The 17268-nt window shown below is 45.4% G+C and overlaps 1 protein-coding gene across 6 annotated transcripts in view; it reads left to right on the forward strand.

Annotated features, from left to right (window-relative positions):
- Window positions 1-17268, forward strand: part of TENM3 (teneurin transmembrane protein 3) — a 1336193-nt gene that overhangs the window by 1149205 nt on the left and 169720 nt on the right. For all 6 annotated transcript variants that reach the window (XM_056114252.1, XM_056114254.1, XM_056114255.1 and 3 more), the window contains one exon: window positions 10675-10913. In XM_056114252.1, the coding sequence (XP_055970227.1) occupies window positions 10675-10913 (239 nt within the window). The remainder of the gene's footprint in view (window positions 1-10674; window positions 10914-17268) is intronic.

A 17268-nucleotide genomic window follows, 5' to 3' on the forward strand; every position in this document is an offset into this window, starting at 1 on the left:
GCCCCCCCACCAAGCACAACCAGGAATGATCGTTGGTCACAGAGCTAGGGGTGAGTCCTGAGGTGTGGCCGTGGAACCAACAAAAGAGAGGGAAGAATAAGGGAAAAGTGTTTAGGAATTCACCAAGCTGTGTTTGCCACAAATCACCTGACACTGCAGAATTTTGCCTCCCACATTTCAGAGAATCAATTAATATATAACTCTGTACTTAGAGTGAACTCAATTGTGTATTCAAAATAATCACAAACTGATACAGAAGCTGTTGCTAAAATAGATCATTATCAATTCATTGACTGTGGAAAAAAATCTGAAATACTGAAAACCCTGCTTGTCTCATATTCATGTTTTGTGCAATCACTAATAGCTTGTTTTAATTCAGGTAGCAGCTATGAAATGTATCTTGTTTATAAGTTTTTCATTTAAGACATTTTTCTTGTTGGGCTTGCCTCCTGGTGTGAGCACTGTCCGGAGATAATAGCTCATCAATTCAGAAGTCTAATAGAATTGAGACCACAACAGGTTATCGGCAGGAAGAAGTATTTTATCATCCCACTCACTCACTGTGTCCCAGCTAGTCTCTACCTACTTGCTCTTTTGTTTTCCTGCCCAAATATATAATTTACACTTTGATGTGGATGACTCACATGGGGGATGTTTAATTTTCTTATTTAAAATATTTTTCTCTAAAGCACATACCATAAAGAATTTAAAGGTTGCAATGAAGAGGCATATTAATGACTTGGAACCAGAAATGTTTTCTTTCTACAATTCAGGGCTAAGTAAGAGAGCCTAACTAGAAAAGCTATTCCGTTTAGAGTAGCAATGCCTTTTTTGTTAGAAGCAACATTGCAATTTGAACAAGCACTTGTGAGGGGGGGAAAATGAACTACCCAACTTTTCTAGAGTCATTTATTTTCAAAGCCATTAGTTATTTAAAAGGTAATCGACATTGAATTAGCAAAACTTCAAGACAAAAGTAGCATTGATGCCTTGAATGATGAAAAGTTCTGCTGCCTCAGTGCATGTGGATTTTATTATTTCTTAAAACTGCTTCATTATTATGGAGAAGCCATAATCCCACTTGCTAATTTTTATTTTTCAGTCTAATGTTGAGCCAGTGTTAGAAGTTCATTAAAAAAACAGTCGTCCAAATAACTTTTTATTTCCCCCACACCAGAATTTCTCTGTTCTCTTGCTCCTACCCTTGAAAGCATGTTTTAAAATAATATCTAAAGGATGAAAGAAGCAACTTTCTCTCTAGCTGTCATAATGAGACTTTCAGTGTGGGATTTTTTCCCCCCAATTATGTCGGAATTCTGCTCCCTCTGAACCTCAGGAAGAGAATTTTCTTTTCATCGTGTTGTTTTGTAGATCAGAAGCTAGACCTGCTACCCTCTTGGTGGGGTGGTGGTGGCCCATCCACGGTGGCCAGTCCCAGGAAGCCCTCCTGGACTACCTCTGTTTTATCCTTGTCTTCAAAGAAGAAGAAAAGTTGGGGATCACACATGCTGTGCGGAAAATATTTTTATTTCTTTTTTCCTTTTTAAAATAGCACATGATGTAGAAGGGGTGAGAAGTTCTGTGTGTGTGTGTGTGTGTGTGTGTCGCACACACACACACATTTATGCCTAGTGCTTTTAAAATATTTAGAGTTGTGCTTTCTGGGAACTTCTAGTCGATTGAGGGTAATCAGATATAACTCTATATCTCCTGTCTAGATTTTGATACTGGTAATAAATTAAAACCATCTTAAGAAGGGGATAAAATTTTTAAAAAAGACAGAAAGGCTGCAAGTAGAGAAATAGTATTATCTGTCAGTAAAATGCTAGTGAACACCTCCCCCCCCCCCACCCCGCGGGCAGTTGTAAATATCCACAGTGAATTATCAGCTAAGTTTCTGCGTGAATCACAAATCCAAATATTTATTTCAGAGAGTAAAGAGGAAAGTTTGCCAGAGCAATAGTACTTTGGGGAAGGCATTTGCCTTGCACGCAGCCTACCTGAGTTCATTCCCCGGCATCCATATGGTTCCCTGAGCACCACCAGAAGTGAGTCCTGTGTGCAGAGAGAAGAGTAACTCCTGAGCATCACCAGGTGTGACCCAAAAAGCCCCTCCCCCCAAAAGAGGCAAGATCATACCCTAAAAGAAGGTACTTGTGGAATAAGAGTATATTCGGGATTCAAGTCTACTTTATAAGCACATAGAAATATGTTTAAATATGAATGGGACCGTACAGGCGAGAACAGACCCCTTGTCTCAATGGGAGAAAGCTGCCAAGCAAACTTGGTAGTAAGGTAATGGTGAGATTTAGAAACGTAGGGGCATCCCTTTTTCAGCAAACAGTGAAACAAAGGGAGAGAACAATCAAACCAGATGCTGAATGTTAAAAACCCAAAACCTAGATAACACGGGGCAAGGTAGGCATTGACACAGCCACAACATCAGACTCTGAAGACAGACATTCAGCATGTCTGTTCTCTCATACTGAAGCCCAGGCACTGAAGTCTTATCGGGTACCAATTCCGTTGATGCCACACCGATTCCTTGAAGTGAACTGGAGGGTCAGGGTCGTTAGCAAGAGCTTTGGCATTTTCTCTGGACATGAAGCAGGGGGGTTGATGTTCAAGTGTAGCAGTTCAGATGTGGTCCCCCAACCAGCCTCACCTGATGGCCTGGGGTTTAACCCAGCCCAAACCTGTGATGGCATGATCCAGCTGCTTGACCCGTTTTTGCATACAGATGTGCTTTGTGGGAGCCATCCCTAGTCTTGTGGGTGGTCTCTAGGTGGCTGCCCCTTGAAATTTCATAGCATCCTGGGCTAGAGTGATAGGACAGTGGGCAGGGTTCTGGCTTTGTCTGAGGCTGACCTGCGTTCATCTCCCACCAGAAATGATCCCTGAGCACAGCCAGGTTGGCCCACAAACAAACAAAAGGAAAATTCATAGCATCCTCTGCAGACCTTTAGTTCATCAACCCCCAAAAGCTTGGGAGGTAGGGGCCAGGGCTGGGGAAGGGAGTGTTGTAAGTTTCCTCTCTGGTGGAAGTTTCTTACCAAATAGCCTATGTTTAACCCCACCTTGTAATGGGACGAGTGGGACTCCCCTCTCTTACTCAGTTATAGACACAGTGCTCAATAGACATGCCAAAAATCATCCTATTGGCTTTGGGATATAGATAGTTGAGAGTCTGATAGTGGAAAATTTTAGTCCATGATAATAAAGTACAGGTTTTCTGTGTTCATAAGGCTTAAATAATGGTTAATCTTATCTTCTCAGTGTGCCATTCAAATATATGCTCATAAGTAAATATGAGGGTTTTTGTTTAAGTCCTATAGTATGTCAGAAATATCCTGTCAATTAGAGAGTAGAAATAATCAATAGTTGGTAATTAGCAGCATGGGACATGAAGGTATTATAATAGTGGGGAGTGACCATTTTCCAGATGATTTTAAGTTGAATTCTAGGCACCCCAGCCTTTGTTTTGACAGCAGTGACTAAAGCTCTTTGGAACTCAGTAGTTAATTTTAGCCTTCATCTATTTCCAGGTAAATTTAATCCACGAGTGTGGGTGCATGTGCTTTAGATCTGAAAATGTCATTTCAGAAGAGTTGTTTGATGTTGAGGAAATCTTGTGAGACCTTTAATAAGCCTCTTAAATCCAGAAAGTTGTATTTTGCCTGAAGGGAAAGGAACCTCTCTACCTTAAAATTTCCTTCGCTCTTAAGTGAGCCCTTCGGATTCTGAAAAGGTTGTGCATTGGACCAAACAGAGCTCAGCTTTGCTTCTCCTGGGCCTTTGAAGTAAGAGCATCTAGCTGGAAACCAAGAGTCTGGAGTCTAGCAAAATTTTTATTGATTTGCCTAGAAATGCCGGCACAGGGCAGGCAGGGAGACATTTCATTTGCATCGTTCACATGCAGTTTGTTGGAAATGACCCTCTCGTGCCCCCCGAGAGTGAAAGGAGAGAAAGAAAAGTGCCTGCGTGCCTGTGTGTTGTGCCTCTCTCCCCAGGTGTTAGAACAGGTCGAGACAATAGATTCGTGCCGCGTGTCACTGTTGAAAGCCTTTGCTGTGCCTTTGAGGGACAGAAAGGGAACGCTAAATACCCCACTCGTTTTATTCCAATCATTGGCGTTGTTTGTTCGCTAAATCGGTTTTTAACACTATATAAAATATTGAAGAAGAGAGAAACCTCTTTTCCAAGAAGAGTGCCAATTACGAAGTGAAGCTAATTAGAATTGCATTCAGTGGCTCAGCACTTTGCTTTTTGACCTTTATTTTCTCTCCGAGTGTCCCGACAAGAAAAGGACTCCTGCTCCTGTGAATAATGCAGAAGCACGATTTCCAGCCTGCGTTTCATTTGGGGCCTTCTGGTAGCCATGCTCGGGGAGGAATCCTGCCTTCAGATTCCTCTCCTGAGCAGAAACTGGCTGTTCACCTATTTCCTAGCAACTCAGCTTCGTCATATCTCAGAGTTAATTTTGTACTTGGTATCAGTCTGTGGATGCGATGTATAATATAGAAAAGTACTATGGGGAGAGGGCCGGGGAGACAGCTCAGAGGACTGGGGTGTAGGGCTGGCATTCATGAGGCCCCAAACTTGATCTCTGTCATGACCCAAGCCCCAAGTACATTCACCAGGGCAGTCCTGGTGACCTCCAAACTGCCATCCCCAAGCAGTACCTCATTCCCAGGGCTGGGCATTGAGCCATCTGGCCTGTACCACTGTGCCAGATATCATTGGGAATAGTCCCAGGGCCCCCAAGGATGGCCTGGCAGTACCTCCCAAAAGGCACATTAGAATTTATTCCCCCAAATCCGATTATTTCCATTCTGTCGTGATCATAAACATGGTGTTTATTGGGAAAGCCAGATCAAGCCAAACTAAGGAATGACTGGGACATAAGACATTCCTTCGAGGCAATGGAATTGGGGGTGGAGAGGGAGGGTTAGAAGAAGCATTTACAATAAAGCTGAGGCAAGTGGGTGGGGATTGCAGCTGAGTATGTGAAGATAATCTAGTATCTAATGCAGGTGCAGTCTTTAAACCATGGCATTCTGTGCAGTGTAGAAAATGCATAATGAAAATAAACTTGGGAGCTGGGGCAATGGCTCAGAAGTCTGGGGCACAGGCTTTGCATGGGGGGCCCTGGGGTTCAGTCTCCAGGACCGCAAGGACCCCAAGTACCACCTGGATTGGGAGAGAAGGGGAGAAGATGATACACTTTTGCCTCTTCTCTGACAAATACATTAAAAAGCAGATGTGGCAGTTGAGGAGACCAGAAGAGAAAGCCTTTCTCCATTCCGGAAAAAAGAGAAGGAAATGGTGGGAAAGACAGAAAGGAGGTTCAGTCACAGGGTCAGTCCCGGGTAACTCCAAGTCCATCAGACAAAGAGCCTTCTGGGAGAAAGTCACCAAAGGACCACAAGACTGAGACTGGACAGGCAGGAAAGATGAGGCAAGTCGACCTTTGTCCCTACCGACTTTAAATGGGTGACATGGCCCGTGAAAGATTATAGAATCACATCCATTGGAAATATGAGCCATCCAGAGAGCTAGAAACAGGAATTAAGGTGCTTCCCTTGTATGCAGCCAAGTTCAGTTCAATTCCCAGTACCACTACAGAATCCTCAAGTACTCTTGGGAATGATCCCTGAACACAGAGCCAGGCATAAGTCCTGTGGACAGTCAGGTGTGGCCCAGAATCAAAAGAAAAAAAAGCAGGAGGGCCAGAAAGAGAGGTCAAGAGGCTGCACAGAGGTTGATCCTTGAGACCCCCGTGGTCTGTCAAGTATGGCTAGCAGCTGCCCCCCTAAGCCCCAAGCCAGAGTGGCCCCCGAGCAACTCTGCACCTCGCTTCAGAAGCTGGATTTCCATATTCATGTATCAGTGCATTAAATATTTGTGGACTTTGAGACATAACTGAGCACTTGTAGCATATGACCTGGAAACAGTGAGATCCGGAGCTAGAAGCTGAACTAAGCATTAATCACAAGGCTCACGCTCAGTATTTGATAGTTGATTTATTGCCTTGGAAAGGAGTGTGTGGGGGTGAGTGATAGTCGGCGGGGGGAGGGGGCGGCTTTCCTTGGATGGATGGCCCAGGTTTGGTCCCCAGCATCCTAGAGGGTCCTCTAGCCTTGCTAGGCCTAATTCCTGGGTGCAGAGTCAGAAATAAGCCCTGAGCACTGTCAGGTGTGCCCCCTCTCTAGAGAAAGAGAGGAAAGAAGAAATGGAGGGAGGAAGGGTACTCATGGCATCTCATCTGAGTAGAAAAATGACCAGATTCCCAGCAAATCCAAAAAATCAAATGTTGGCCACTCTCTCAGAGACGTTTATGTCAAGCTTTTCTCCTGCTCCACTTAAGGTCTAAGAGGTGTTTGTGCATGTATTTTAACAGGTCTAATTTTCCCTCAAAACAGTCAGCCTCAGACAAATGACTCCTCTTTCCGAGAGAGGTTTCCAATGTCACTAGTATCCATGACGTGCAGTTTGGGATCACGTCTGTGTTTCAGCCAGATCTCAGAGTTGCATTTGCCCAGATTTCATGGCCTCTTTAGCCTCATTCTTGAAAGAATGCGGATCTTGAAATTCAGAATCACCAAATCCGATGTTCCTCATGGATTATGAACTCGAATTTTTGAAATTTTAGCCAATGTCTGTTTTTTTGTTGTTTTTGGGGTAAGGGGTTGTTGATACCATACCCAGCAATCCTCAGGGCTCACTCCTGGCTCAGGGATCACTTACCAAAGGCTCTGGAAACCATATGGGATGTCGGGGATCGAACCTGGATTGGCCATGTGTAATGCCAGGACCCTCCCCACTGTCCTGACTTCTCTGGCCCTAATGTCTGATTTAAAGTCGAAGTCTGTCTTGTTCTTTGTTGTCGTGTGTGTGTGTGTGTGTGTGTGTGTGTGTGTGTGTGTGTGTTTGGGGCTGAACCTTTTTTTTAATAAATCATTTTTGTGTTAGCTTAGGTAATAGGGTTACAGCCATGATACTGTTTGTGTATTTATCCTGTTTATGTTTTGATGTAGTAAAGTACAAAATTACTGCACCCCTCTACCACAAAGTGCATGCGTGCCTCTAACCCGGTCCCTCTCTCTCTTCTCATCCACCTCCTCAGAATCCTCTGGACTCCAGTTCCAATCCCACTTCCTGTTGAGAAATGACCCAAATAACTTGAACTAAAACACACACACAATTTCATCCACTGCCTCTGATTCCCCTCCTCCTCCCAGCTTGAAAATCTTTTCCCCGCCTGGAGTAAACCCCCTTTTTTCTCTCTCCCAGTTCCACTCTCTAGACCTCAGCCCTCCCCCGGGACCTCAGGCACCCCACGAATGTGTGGCATGTGTCTGCTTCTCATCTCCTCACTTGGGGGCCGCATGGATGGTCAGCTGCTGAGATTCAGAGGTGACACAGGCCAGAGAGCAAGCAGGGTGTCCCACACTTGACACAGCATGAAGGAAAACTGGGCGCCGCCCTCCCAGCCAGCCGCTAAACTGGGCAGTGGCCAGCAGTCATGTCGCTTGGAAGAAGGGAACGTGTTGACGGAGGGCATGAAGGGGGGCAGGGGTCGGTGGGAAAGCTGACCAACTGCATGGGTCTGCCTGTCCTGATACTCGCCTTCTCCAGTGTGATGCGAGTTGCCTCCTCCCATTGTCTTTCCGGATGCTTTCCTTGGGAGTTAACCTTCGGGCTGATGGGCCACTCTGGGTTACTACAGGCATTGGGAGTTGCTCACTGGGAGGTATTCATCCTCATCACTCCCCCTCGGGTGAGCTGACTTGGGCTCTGGGGTCTGCAGCCACGGTAGTTGTTGCTTTTGTCCTCTGCCTACTTGGCACCTCTGAATCCCGAGTCGGAGTGGGTTCGTCTGCTCTTTGCCTTTCTCCGTCTGACTCACCTCACTGAGCAGTACCTTTGGTTGTTTTTTTTTTTTTCAGTTTACAGAATTGGGCAAAATATTTTCTTAATTGAATCACTGTGAGATGCAGAGTTACAAAGCTGTTCATAGCCAGGTTTCAGTCATACAGTGTTGCAACACCCCTAGCTTCACCAGTGAACCTTTCCCAACACCAATGTTCCGGTTTCCCTTCCCCTACCCTCCCCCCAGCCTGTCTCTAAAGCAGGCACTTTCCCTCTCTCTCCTCTGCTTCCTCTTCCTTCCTCTCCCTCTCCCTCTCCCTCTTTTGCTCCCTCTCCCTCACTTCTACTTTTCCTCTCCTCTCTTCCTCCCTTCTCTTCCTCCATCTCCCTCCCTCTCTCTCCCCCCTCTCTCTCCCTCTCTATTTCTCACTCTTTCTCTCTCCCTCTTCCTTTCCCTCCCCCTCTTCCTCCCTCTCTCTCCCCCCCCACACTTTATCCTTCCCTCTTCCTCACCCTCTCCCTCCAATCCCCCTTTTGGGCACTATGGTCTTTAATACAGATACTGAGAGGCTATTGCGTTTGTTCCTTTACCTGTTTCCAGCACGCAGTTCTTATCCAGAGTGATCATTTCCAACTATCTTTGTGATAATGGTCCCTTCTCTATCCCTCTTCCCCAGCTCTTGAGGCAGGCTTCCAACCATGAACCAGTCCTCCTGGCCCTTGGTCTACTGACTTTCAGAATTAGTCTCATGTTTGTTTGTTTTCATATCCCACAAATGAGTGCAATTATTCTATGTCTGTCCCCCTCCTTCTCACTCACTGTCCCCAGTTCCATCCCTCTGATGGCCAAAGGCAAGATTTCCTCTCATGGGGGCTAGAGTGATAGCACAGCACGTGGGACGTTTGCCTTGCATGCGGCCCACCTGGGTTCGATTCCCAGCATCCCATACAATCCCCCGAGCTACGCCAGGAGTAATTCCTGAGTGCAGAGCCAGAAGTAACCCCCGAGCATCACTGAGTGTGACCCAAAAAGCAAAAAAAAAAAAAAAGAAAAAGAAAAAAGATTTCCTCCCACGGCAGATGGCAGATGTCTTCCCAGCATAGCTTCTTTATCCTTGACACTTGGAGTGTTTCTGGATCCAGGCTGTTGTAAATGGCGCAGCACCAAACATAAGTGTGCATATTTGGGTGGGGACGAGAAGGAGGGCTTGAGGGGGATGGGACCACACCTAGTAGTGCTCATGGCTTTATGCCTGGCTTTGTACTCAGAGGTCACTCTCGGTGGTACTCGGAGGACTGTATGTGGTGCCAAGAATGAAACGGGGAAGGCCATGTGCAAGGCAAGCGTGTGGATCCCTACATTCTCTACTGCCCCTGTGTTTGTCTTTTTCAGTTTATGGTGTTCTGTGGTTGACCACGAGAGTTAGAATTGCCACATCATGGTAGATGCATTTGTAATATTTGAGAAATCTTTTGCTCTCTCTTCCAGAGATGCTGGACCAGCAGCCAATGAGGGGGTCCTTTCTTTCCCTGTACATCCTTGGCCATAGCTTGTTTGGGTACCTGTGGAGAGGAGCTGTTCTTCCTAGCATCATTATTGTCTCATTCTCTCAGGTGTCAGAAGTGATGCTCAGCTTGAGAACGCCATGTACCTACTGGCCATTGCAAGTCTATTAGATTAAATTGACACACAATGTGAAGATCTCTTTAACTCTTCTCCCCTTTTTGATGGGGCTGTTTTCTTGTGGTTGAGTTTGATGAGTTGTCAGGAAGTGTGTGTGTGTGTGTGTGTGTGTGTGTGTGTGTGTGTGAGAGAGAGAGAGAGAGAGAGAAAGAGAGAGAGAGAGAGACAGAGAGAGAGAGTGCACGTGTGCGCATGTGTGCACATGCTTCATGGACCCCTTCATGCCATCTGGCTTGGTTCTAGGAAGATGTTCTCTGGTACCTTCTCTTCTCCCCTCCTCCCCATCTTCCGCAGCCACTTCCCTGTTATCTTGGCAGCAGCTAAAAATATAACTGGTTTACATCTCTGGAGCACTGCTCAACTCCAGGTGTGGTAGTATTAGTTGGTGAAATACTACCACAACTATGGCCAGGTGTGGTAGTATTGGTTGGTGAAAGCCTGATTTGACTGTTTCCACGCGCATCCAGAAAGTGAACCACCCCAAGTGCCATCCAGTGTACATGGGGTAACCCCGTGAGCCCTGAGCACACACAGAGTGATCAGGTAGCAAGATAGTTTGGCTACACAAATTGTGAAGATTTTTATTTTGCTTTGGGGTCACATTCAGTGGTGCTCAGGCTTACTCTTAACTCTGTGCTCAGGGGTCACTCCTGGCAGGTTCAGAAAACTATCTGGGGTGCTGGAGATTGAACTTGGGTCAGCCATGTACATGACAAGCACCCTACCCACTGCATAATGACTCTGTCCCTGAAGAAGTTCATGGAGGCATTTCCCAAGGCAAAATCCCCAAATGGGTTTAGTTCAGGAAATTATATGACTGTCATTTCCTGGGATGAGTATGGAAAGGGACAGCAAATTATCTGGATGCCTAAAACCTGAATTATGCATTCGAATTCCATCTCTTAATTGGAGTGTGTTTTGAATTTGGGTGTTCATATGTTTTTTAGTTAAAGTATTCTCTGAATTTAGAATGTTTCAAAGTGCATGAACTTCGTGGCGTGAGGTGGGGGAGGTATGGAAGGAAGACAGAGGAGTGCGCGCATTAGGTCGACCTTCACCCGTGACTCGCGTTTTAACCAGAATCTGTGTCTTGACAATGCGCTTCTCCCATTCCACAGGCATTTCCTATTCAAAACAGGAACAGGGACGACGCCGCTGTTCAGTACTGCAACCCCGGGCTACACAATGGCTTCTGGCTCCGTCTATTCGCCGCCGACACGGCCACTGCCCAGAAACACCCTATCAAGAAGTGCATTTAAGTTCAAGAAGTCTTCGAAGTACTGTAGCTGGAAGTGCACAGCGCTGTGTGCCGTAGGGGTCTCTGTGCTCCTAGGAATCCTCCTGTCCTATTTTATAGGTAAGAACCTGGACTTGACCTTGCTTTCTCTGCCCAGTGGGCCTGGGGTATTGTTGTGGTGTTGTTTTTCACTTCACGTATTTGACCATGATGTCTCTTACAAGGTGCCATTTTATTGAGGAGAGGCAGTCTTTTTTTTTATTTTTGGCAATTTGGAGTCACATCTGCCAATGCGCGGGGGTTACTCCTGGCTCTGCAGTCAAGAATCTCTCATGGTAGTGCTCGGAGGACCCTATGGGATGCCAGGAATCGAACCCGGGTTGGTGGCATGCAAGGTAAATGCCCTCCCCACTGAAATATGGCTCCGGCTTCCCAGCTCTGCAGTCTTGTGAGTTTTAGCCTCCGTATAAAATCCATATTTGCATCAATTCTGCGCTCCAAATGATGTTCTTCCTGCACGTCTGATCTAACCCACACAAAATGTGGCTGGCTCTGTGGCATTTCACGTACCTCCCTGGCAGGATTGAGCACCCTGCAAGCATCGCCTGCCAGAACGCAGCCCCTGGGGAATTCTCTGCTCCGCATGATGTTCCAAACCATGTCTTTTAGCCAACGCAGCTATCTCGGGGGGCCCCAGCTCATCACTCTTGGCCCCCACCTCACGCTCTCCAGGGGTGCTCTCTGGGGGATCCATAAAACAGGATCCATAAAACATCCATAAAACAGGGGATGGATGTAGTCGTGCTCACCTATGTGAATTTTTTTCATCCTTTCTCATGTAGTATCGATCACGCTTTTTTCATTCACTGGTAACCCAAATGAAAGAAGGACGCTGCTAAGAGAAGTTGTAAATATTCCTCTGAGTTAACCGTTGCCTCCCCGGAAGGAGCCCTCAAGCCCTTGGCAGTGGCTCTGACTTAGAGTTTGATCTACTTCTCAGTGGACAGCTAGACCTGCCTCAGCACTTGGCCTGTGCTGTCCAGCGAGCTAACTCATGCGCCATGTGACATATTCAGCCAGCCAGTAGCTGGCCAGGTATGGTTCCTCCAGAATGCTCCGTGATGCCCTGAGTACTAGTGCATCTGGAAAAGAGCATCAGGCAGGGGGTTTTAGGCTCAATGGTGCTTTGCTCACCAACAAGTTTCCACCTTTGCCTTCAACATGCCTTGGTGGTAAATTGGGACTGAGCCAATGTGGTCGAGGTACCGCATTTAGGAGGAAAATGGAATTTTAGAGCCACCAGGTTCTGTGGCTTCATCCACTCAGGGAAGGACTGTAGGAGATACGTGACACAGGATTACTTCCAACTCAGGTCACGTGGCAGACATGGCTAATGACCTAGGGCATCCTTGCCCCCCAAACCTGGGATGGCCTCAATGTCTCCTCAGAGAGCTTCTTCCTGTACCCTGGGTTCCCCAGCAGAAGTGAAAGCAAGTGGAAGCCCTTTTGTTCTTCTCCATCTCAGTTAACTCCCTCCTTGGGAAAGTGGTCCAATCAGGTATCAATAATCTCGTCCCTTGGCTGAAACCACACATGCTTCGGACTGTCTGCATCTGGGTCGCAGGGCCCCAGGTCAGTGGAGATTGTTCCTGCATCTGGAGTCAGCTGTTCTAAAAGAACCAACTCAAGTTAGCACCATCCATTATTTGTATATGCCTGCAGTGTGCTGAGGAATTGCTATGTGGTTCTGAAATGCAGTGCATGTCATGAAATATACCCCAGCTGCAAATAGGATGTAATCCATTAATCATGCATAGCTGGAGATGATTTGGGGTTTTTTGTTTGTTTGTTTGTCCTTTTGGATCACACCCAGCAGTGCTCAGGGGTTACTCCTGGCTCTGCACTCAGGAATCACACTTGGCATATGGGATGTCAGGCATCAAACCCAGGTTGGCTGTGTGCAAGGCAAACACCCTCCCCTCTGTACTATAGCTCCAGCCTCCTAGAGATGATTTGTTTTGAAATACAGTGTATACCAATCCCCCAGATAAACATGTCAGGGCCAAAGTCTGTGTCTTCATTGGTGGTGGTGCTTGGGCATCCCTCCCGGCACCAAGTCCTCTATCTTACCAGTTGAAGATTTGGGTTTTTCATTTCAGTTTTGGGGCCACATCTGGATGTTCTCAGGACTTACTTCTGGCTCTGTGCTCAGGGATCACTCATGGCAAGCTTTAAAGACTACATGTGGTGCTGGGGATTGAATCCAGGTCAGCAAAGCAAGGGCTCTACCCATTGTACTAACTCTCTGGCCCCTGTTGAAGATTTTGAATATTATCTCTGATGCCAATGAATGACCCTTGTATTCTGTGCCTGACAGGAAAGAGTATTTCAGAGCGAGGTTTGATCCCTGTTGCTTGTGAAGCCAGTGCTTTTTTTTCAAGGATTCATAGGTGAATAGTCACATATCAGAATTCTAAGTAAAATCAAAACATTACCTTCTTCTCTACCCCAAAATGCCTGTTTTTGCTGCTGCCTGATTCTGACTCACACCACAAACATAAATGTCTCACTTTGGTTTTATTTTCTCCCACATGGCAACATACAGATGATGCAGTTAATATACCTCTGAGCTCTAGTCAATTCAGCAGCTACTTATTGAGCATTTTTTATGATCTAGTTATTGTGCTAGAAATTACAGCGATGCCATCCAAGTGTTATCTGGCTAGAATTACTTCTCTCATCAAAGAATTATCTCCTGATTCCGTTGCGTTCATTCTGCACAGATCAGCTTAGAATCAGCATTGTTCTTCACGTGCTCCAGTGACCATCCTATTCCTGGGATGATTTTGTGTGTGTGTGTGTGTGTGTGTGTGTGTGTGTGTGTGTGTGTGTGTGTGTGTGGCATGTATTAGGGACAGAATTTAATTTCTTCACCAGGTAACCCAAGAGCTCCCACCTGTGCCCTTGAACAGCCAGAGTGGGAGCTTGTTGACTGAGTGTATAAGGCAGGGATACAGAGAACAGGGCAGATGCGCCTGCTGAACTCCAGAAAGAAGGGCAGAGCAGCGTCAATGGCAGCCCAATCTCTAATAAAAGTGCTGCCCTCTTGAGCCTGTTCTCTCATCCCCTTCTCTCTGGCCCACCAGCAGGGAAAGCCAAAGTAAAACAAAACCTTGAGGCAATCTCTCCTGGGGAATTTTCTGGCTTACTCTTCCGGTCAGGGGAAAAGAAGGAGGGAGAAGAACGCTGAAGGTGTTTGTGCAAGAAGACTTTCTATGAAATGATCCAGGTGAATAAGCAATGGGGGAGAAAATAGGGGGAGAAATGCTTTCTAGGTACACCAGAAACTCAAGGCAGGCCTATGAGAAAACGAAAATTGATTCCCAAAGATGACCACTACAAAGCATTTGCCTTGCTTTTCCATGCTTATACGCTTGAATAGATTATCTTAGTCTAGTAGCTGTATTATATTAGCTGTATTGTATTATATTAGTTCTGTGGCAGTTTATGCTATATATTATATGGACATCATGAACACAGAGTCTCTATAGTTAAAATTTCATGGTTCTCAATGCATCTGTACCAGGCTTTCTCACTTGGCATTCAGTAAACATTTTGTGTATATTATTTTAGTGACATTTTTAAGCCCCTTCCCCAAAATTCAGTACCACTTCCTGTGCAGGTCATCATGAGTTGCTGTATGCGAGTATATTCACTGGATTTTGTATTTGATCAAAATCAATTCTTAGAAAGATATGGCTTGAACAGAAGCGTGGGTATGTTTCAAATTTGTCAAAACCATGGGCCAAATTCTGCTTCCATCTGTACAATGACCAATACTGCTTTTAAACCTCTGTAAATCTCTTCAGTTAAATCATTTCATTGTTTTAGGTTATGGTGAGTGGTGCTGAGTATCTTTTCATTTATTCACTGGCCATGTGTGTATTCGTGTGTGTGTGTGAGAGAGAGAGAGAGAGAGAGAGAGAGAGAGAGAGAGAGAAAGAGAGAGAGAGAGGAGAGAGAGAGAGGGAATGTGTAACCTTGTTCTATGCCCCAATTTTCTCTTGAGGTTTTTGTCTTTTTAATTTAAATGTATAAATATGTCCTTATTTTGGACATGTATAAGTTGTCACATGTTACATTTTTCCAATTTACTACTGGGGTCCATAATTGGTTTTCCCAAATGCAGGTACTATTTTTGCATAATGAGAGTTATCATTCTCGTTGCTCAATCCTCATGTCAGGCCCATAAGCTCCTTATTTGCTCTATATCATTCTTTGAGTTTCCTCTGATTTTCTTCTGGTGCTCTCTGGGTTTGGAATCGAGGATTGAATGAGCTCATTGTTCTGGCTGTCCCCAGACCAAGGCAAGACACAATGCAGAGTCCCTCCTCACAGCCCCCGCCCTCGCTGCAATTCTTCTCACTGGAACTGCATGGAGAGACGGCAGAAGAGCAGTAGTGTCTCTGGTCCTGTGGGCGGAAGCCTGAAGCCAGCAGGTGCTGGCCAAGAGAAGGCGGGTGATGTTAGTGCATCGTGCTTGATGGCCAAGTGTTTCATAGATGGTCATCTTGGAAAGGGATTTCCCCACCACCACCACCAGGGTGTGAAGTCAGGAATAGCCTAGGGGCAGGGAGCACCCATGAACTACAGCAACTCATGTCCCCCAGACTTGTCTTGAGTCAAGTGCATGTTCAAAGCCACAGGTGAATTCCATCGCTTCATTGACCCGACCCAATCCCTCTCATCACTCTCTTCTCCATTGACCTAGTAGGATTCTGTGGCTCTAAGCACCACAACCCCTGGAGTGGCCCAGACAGTAAAGCAAGATTCTGTTATTATTTCCTGTAGATTTCTGATCTACCAGTGAAAATTCTTCTTGAACACATCTCCTGTATAAGCTGATAGTCCTTGATCCGTGGACAGTTGTGCAAATTCCTCAACACAAATGTTGAAGCTTGATCATCATGGTGATGGTGATGGAGACCCATCCACCTGCCCCCCACATACACCTCTACCAAACAAAAATCAGAGAATTCACAGCCTACTTATTCTGAGCTCTGGTTTTCTCTTTCTTCTTTGTCTTTCTGTTGTCACATTTGAAAATTATAAAGATGACCACGGCAGAGCCTGGCAAGCTACACATGGCGTATTCAATATGCCAAAACAGTAAAAATAATGGGTCTCATTCCCCTGACCCTGAAAGCGCCTCCAGTATGGTCATTGGGAAAGACGAGTAAGGAGAAGCTGCTAAAAATCTCAGGGCTGGGACAAATGGAGATGGTACTGATGCCTACTCGAGTAAATCAATGAACAATGGGATGACAGTGATACAGTGATACAGTGAAAGAGGACCAGTGGGCAGTAGCCCACCAAAGTATGGATAAAGAAGAGGGTCTGATCTGGTGGCTTTTGCTTCTGTTCCCAGTACATTGAGGAGATATTCTAATTACTGTTCTTGGTTGGCTCCCAGAAGACTTTTTTCCCTGGATGGGAGAGAACCTGAATTTCCCATGTTGTACACTTAGAACAATGACCAGAAAGCATATCATAAAACGTATATAGTCCAGGGCTGGAGCGATAGTACAGCAAGTAGGGTGCTTGACTTGCATGTGGCAATGACCTCGGTTTAATTCCCTGGCACCACTTATATTCCCCCCAGCCTCTCTAGGAGTGATCCCTGAGCACAGAGCCAGGAGTTAGCCCTGAGCATCACCTGGTGTGGCCCCACAGTTTAGAAAATAAAATAGAACCACATGCACCTTATAGAAGCAACGCTTTACACATCACAATAAATGATGGAATCACTCTGCTACCATTCAATAAAATGACATTGTAAAACTTCAAATAACACTGTTGTGGGTGGGTAGCCCTGGGCTGGCACCAGTGGCTCATACTTGAATGTGATTAATTAGCACAAATTGAAGCCCTGGCATCAACTTCTTAATAACCTCATTGATGTTGCCACATAACTGCCAGGCAGCCTCAAACTCTAAATAATTTCCTGTGTAGTGGCACATGAAAGCTATTGACACGTATTCTTAATACTAAACCAAAAAATTATCAAAATGTGGCATCATGCTAGCCTGTTTCTCAATTTTGGGCCCTTTGGTCAATCAGTAATATATTTGATAACAGTTGTTTTGTAGCTGTTTTATTGAAATATAATTCATACAGGTTATTCATTTAAAGAGTTTGATTCAGTGGGGTGTAGTAAATTCACCCAGGTATTCAAACATCACCTCTGTCAATTTTAGACCTACTTTCATCCAAAAAGAAACCTTATATTCTTAAGTATCTTTCCCAGGTCCCAAGACTTCAGTAATTGTTTTTTCATTGTTTTTTTTTTCATAAACATCAGTACCTTGGAAAGACTAGTTTGTTAATCCATTTCTCAATGACAGGAAATAACTCAGCATTATTCTTTGACTGAACTTCTGACTCAGACTGCTACCCAGAGAACTGCTTGCATTTT

Source organism: Sorex fumeus, unplaced genomic scaffold, assembly GCF_029834395.1.
Source record: "Sorex fumeus unplaced genomic scaffold, SorFum_2.1 ptg000024l, whole genome shotgun sequence".
Lineage (NCBI taxonomy): Eukaryota > Metazoa > Chordata > Mammalia > Eulipotyphla > Soricidae > Sorex > Sorex fumeus.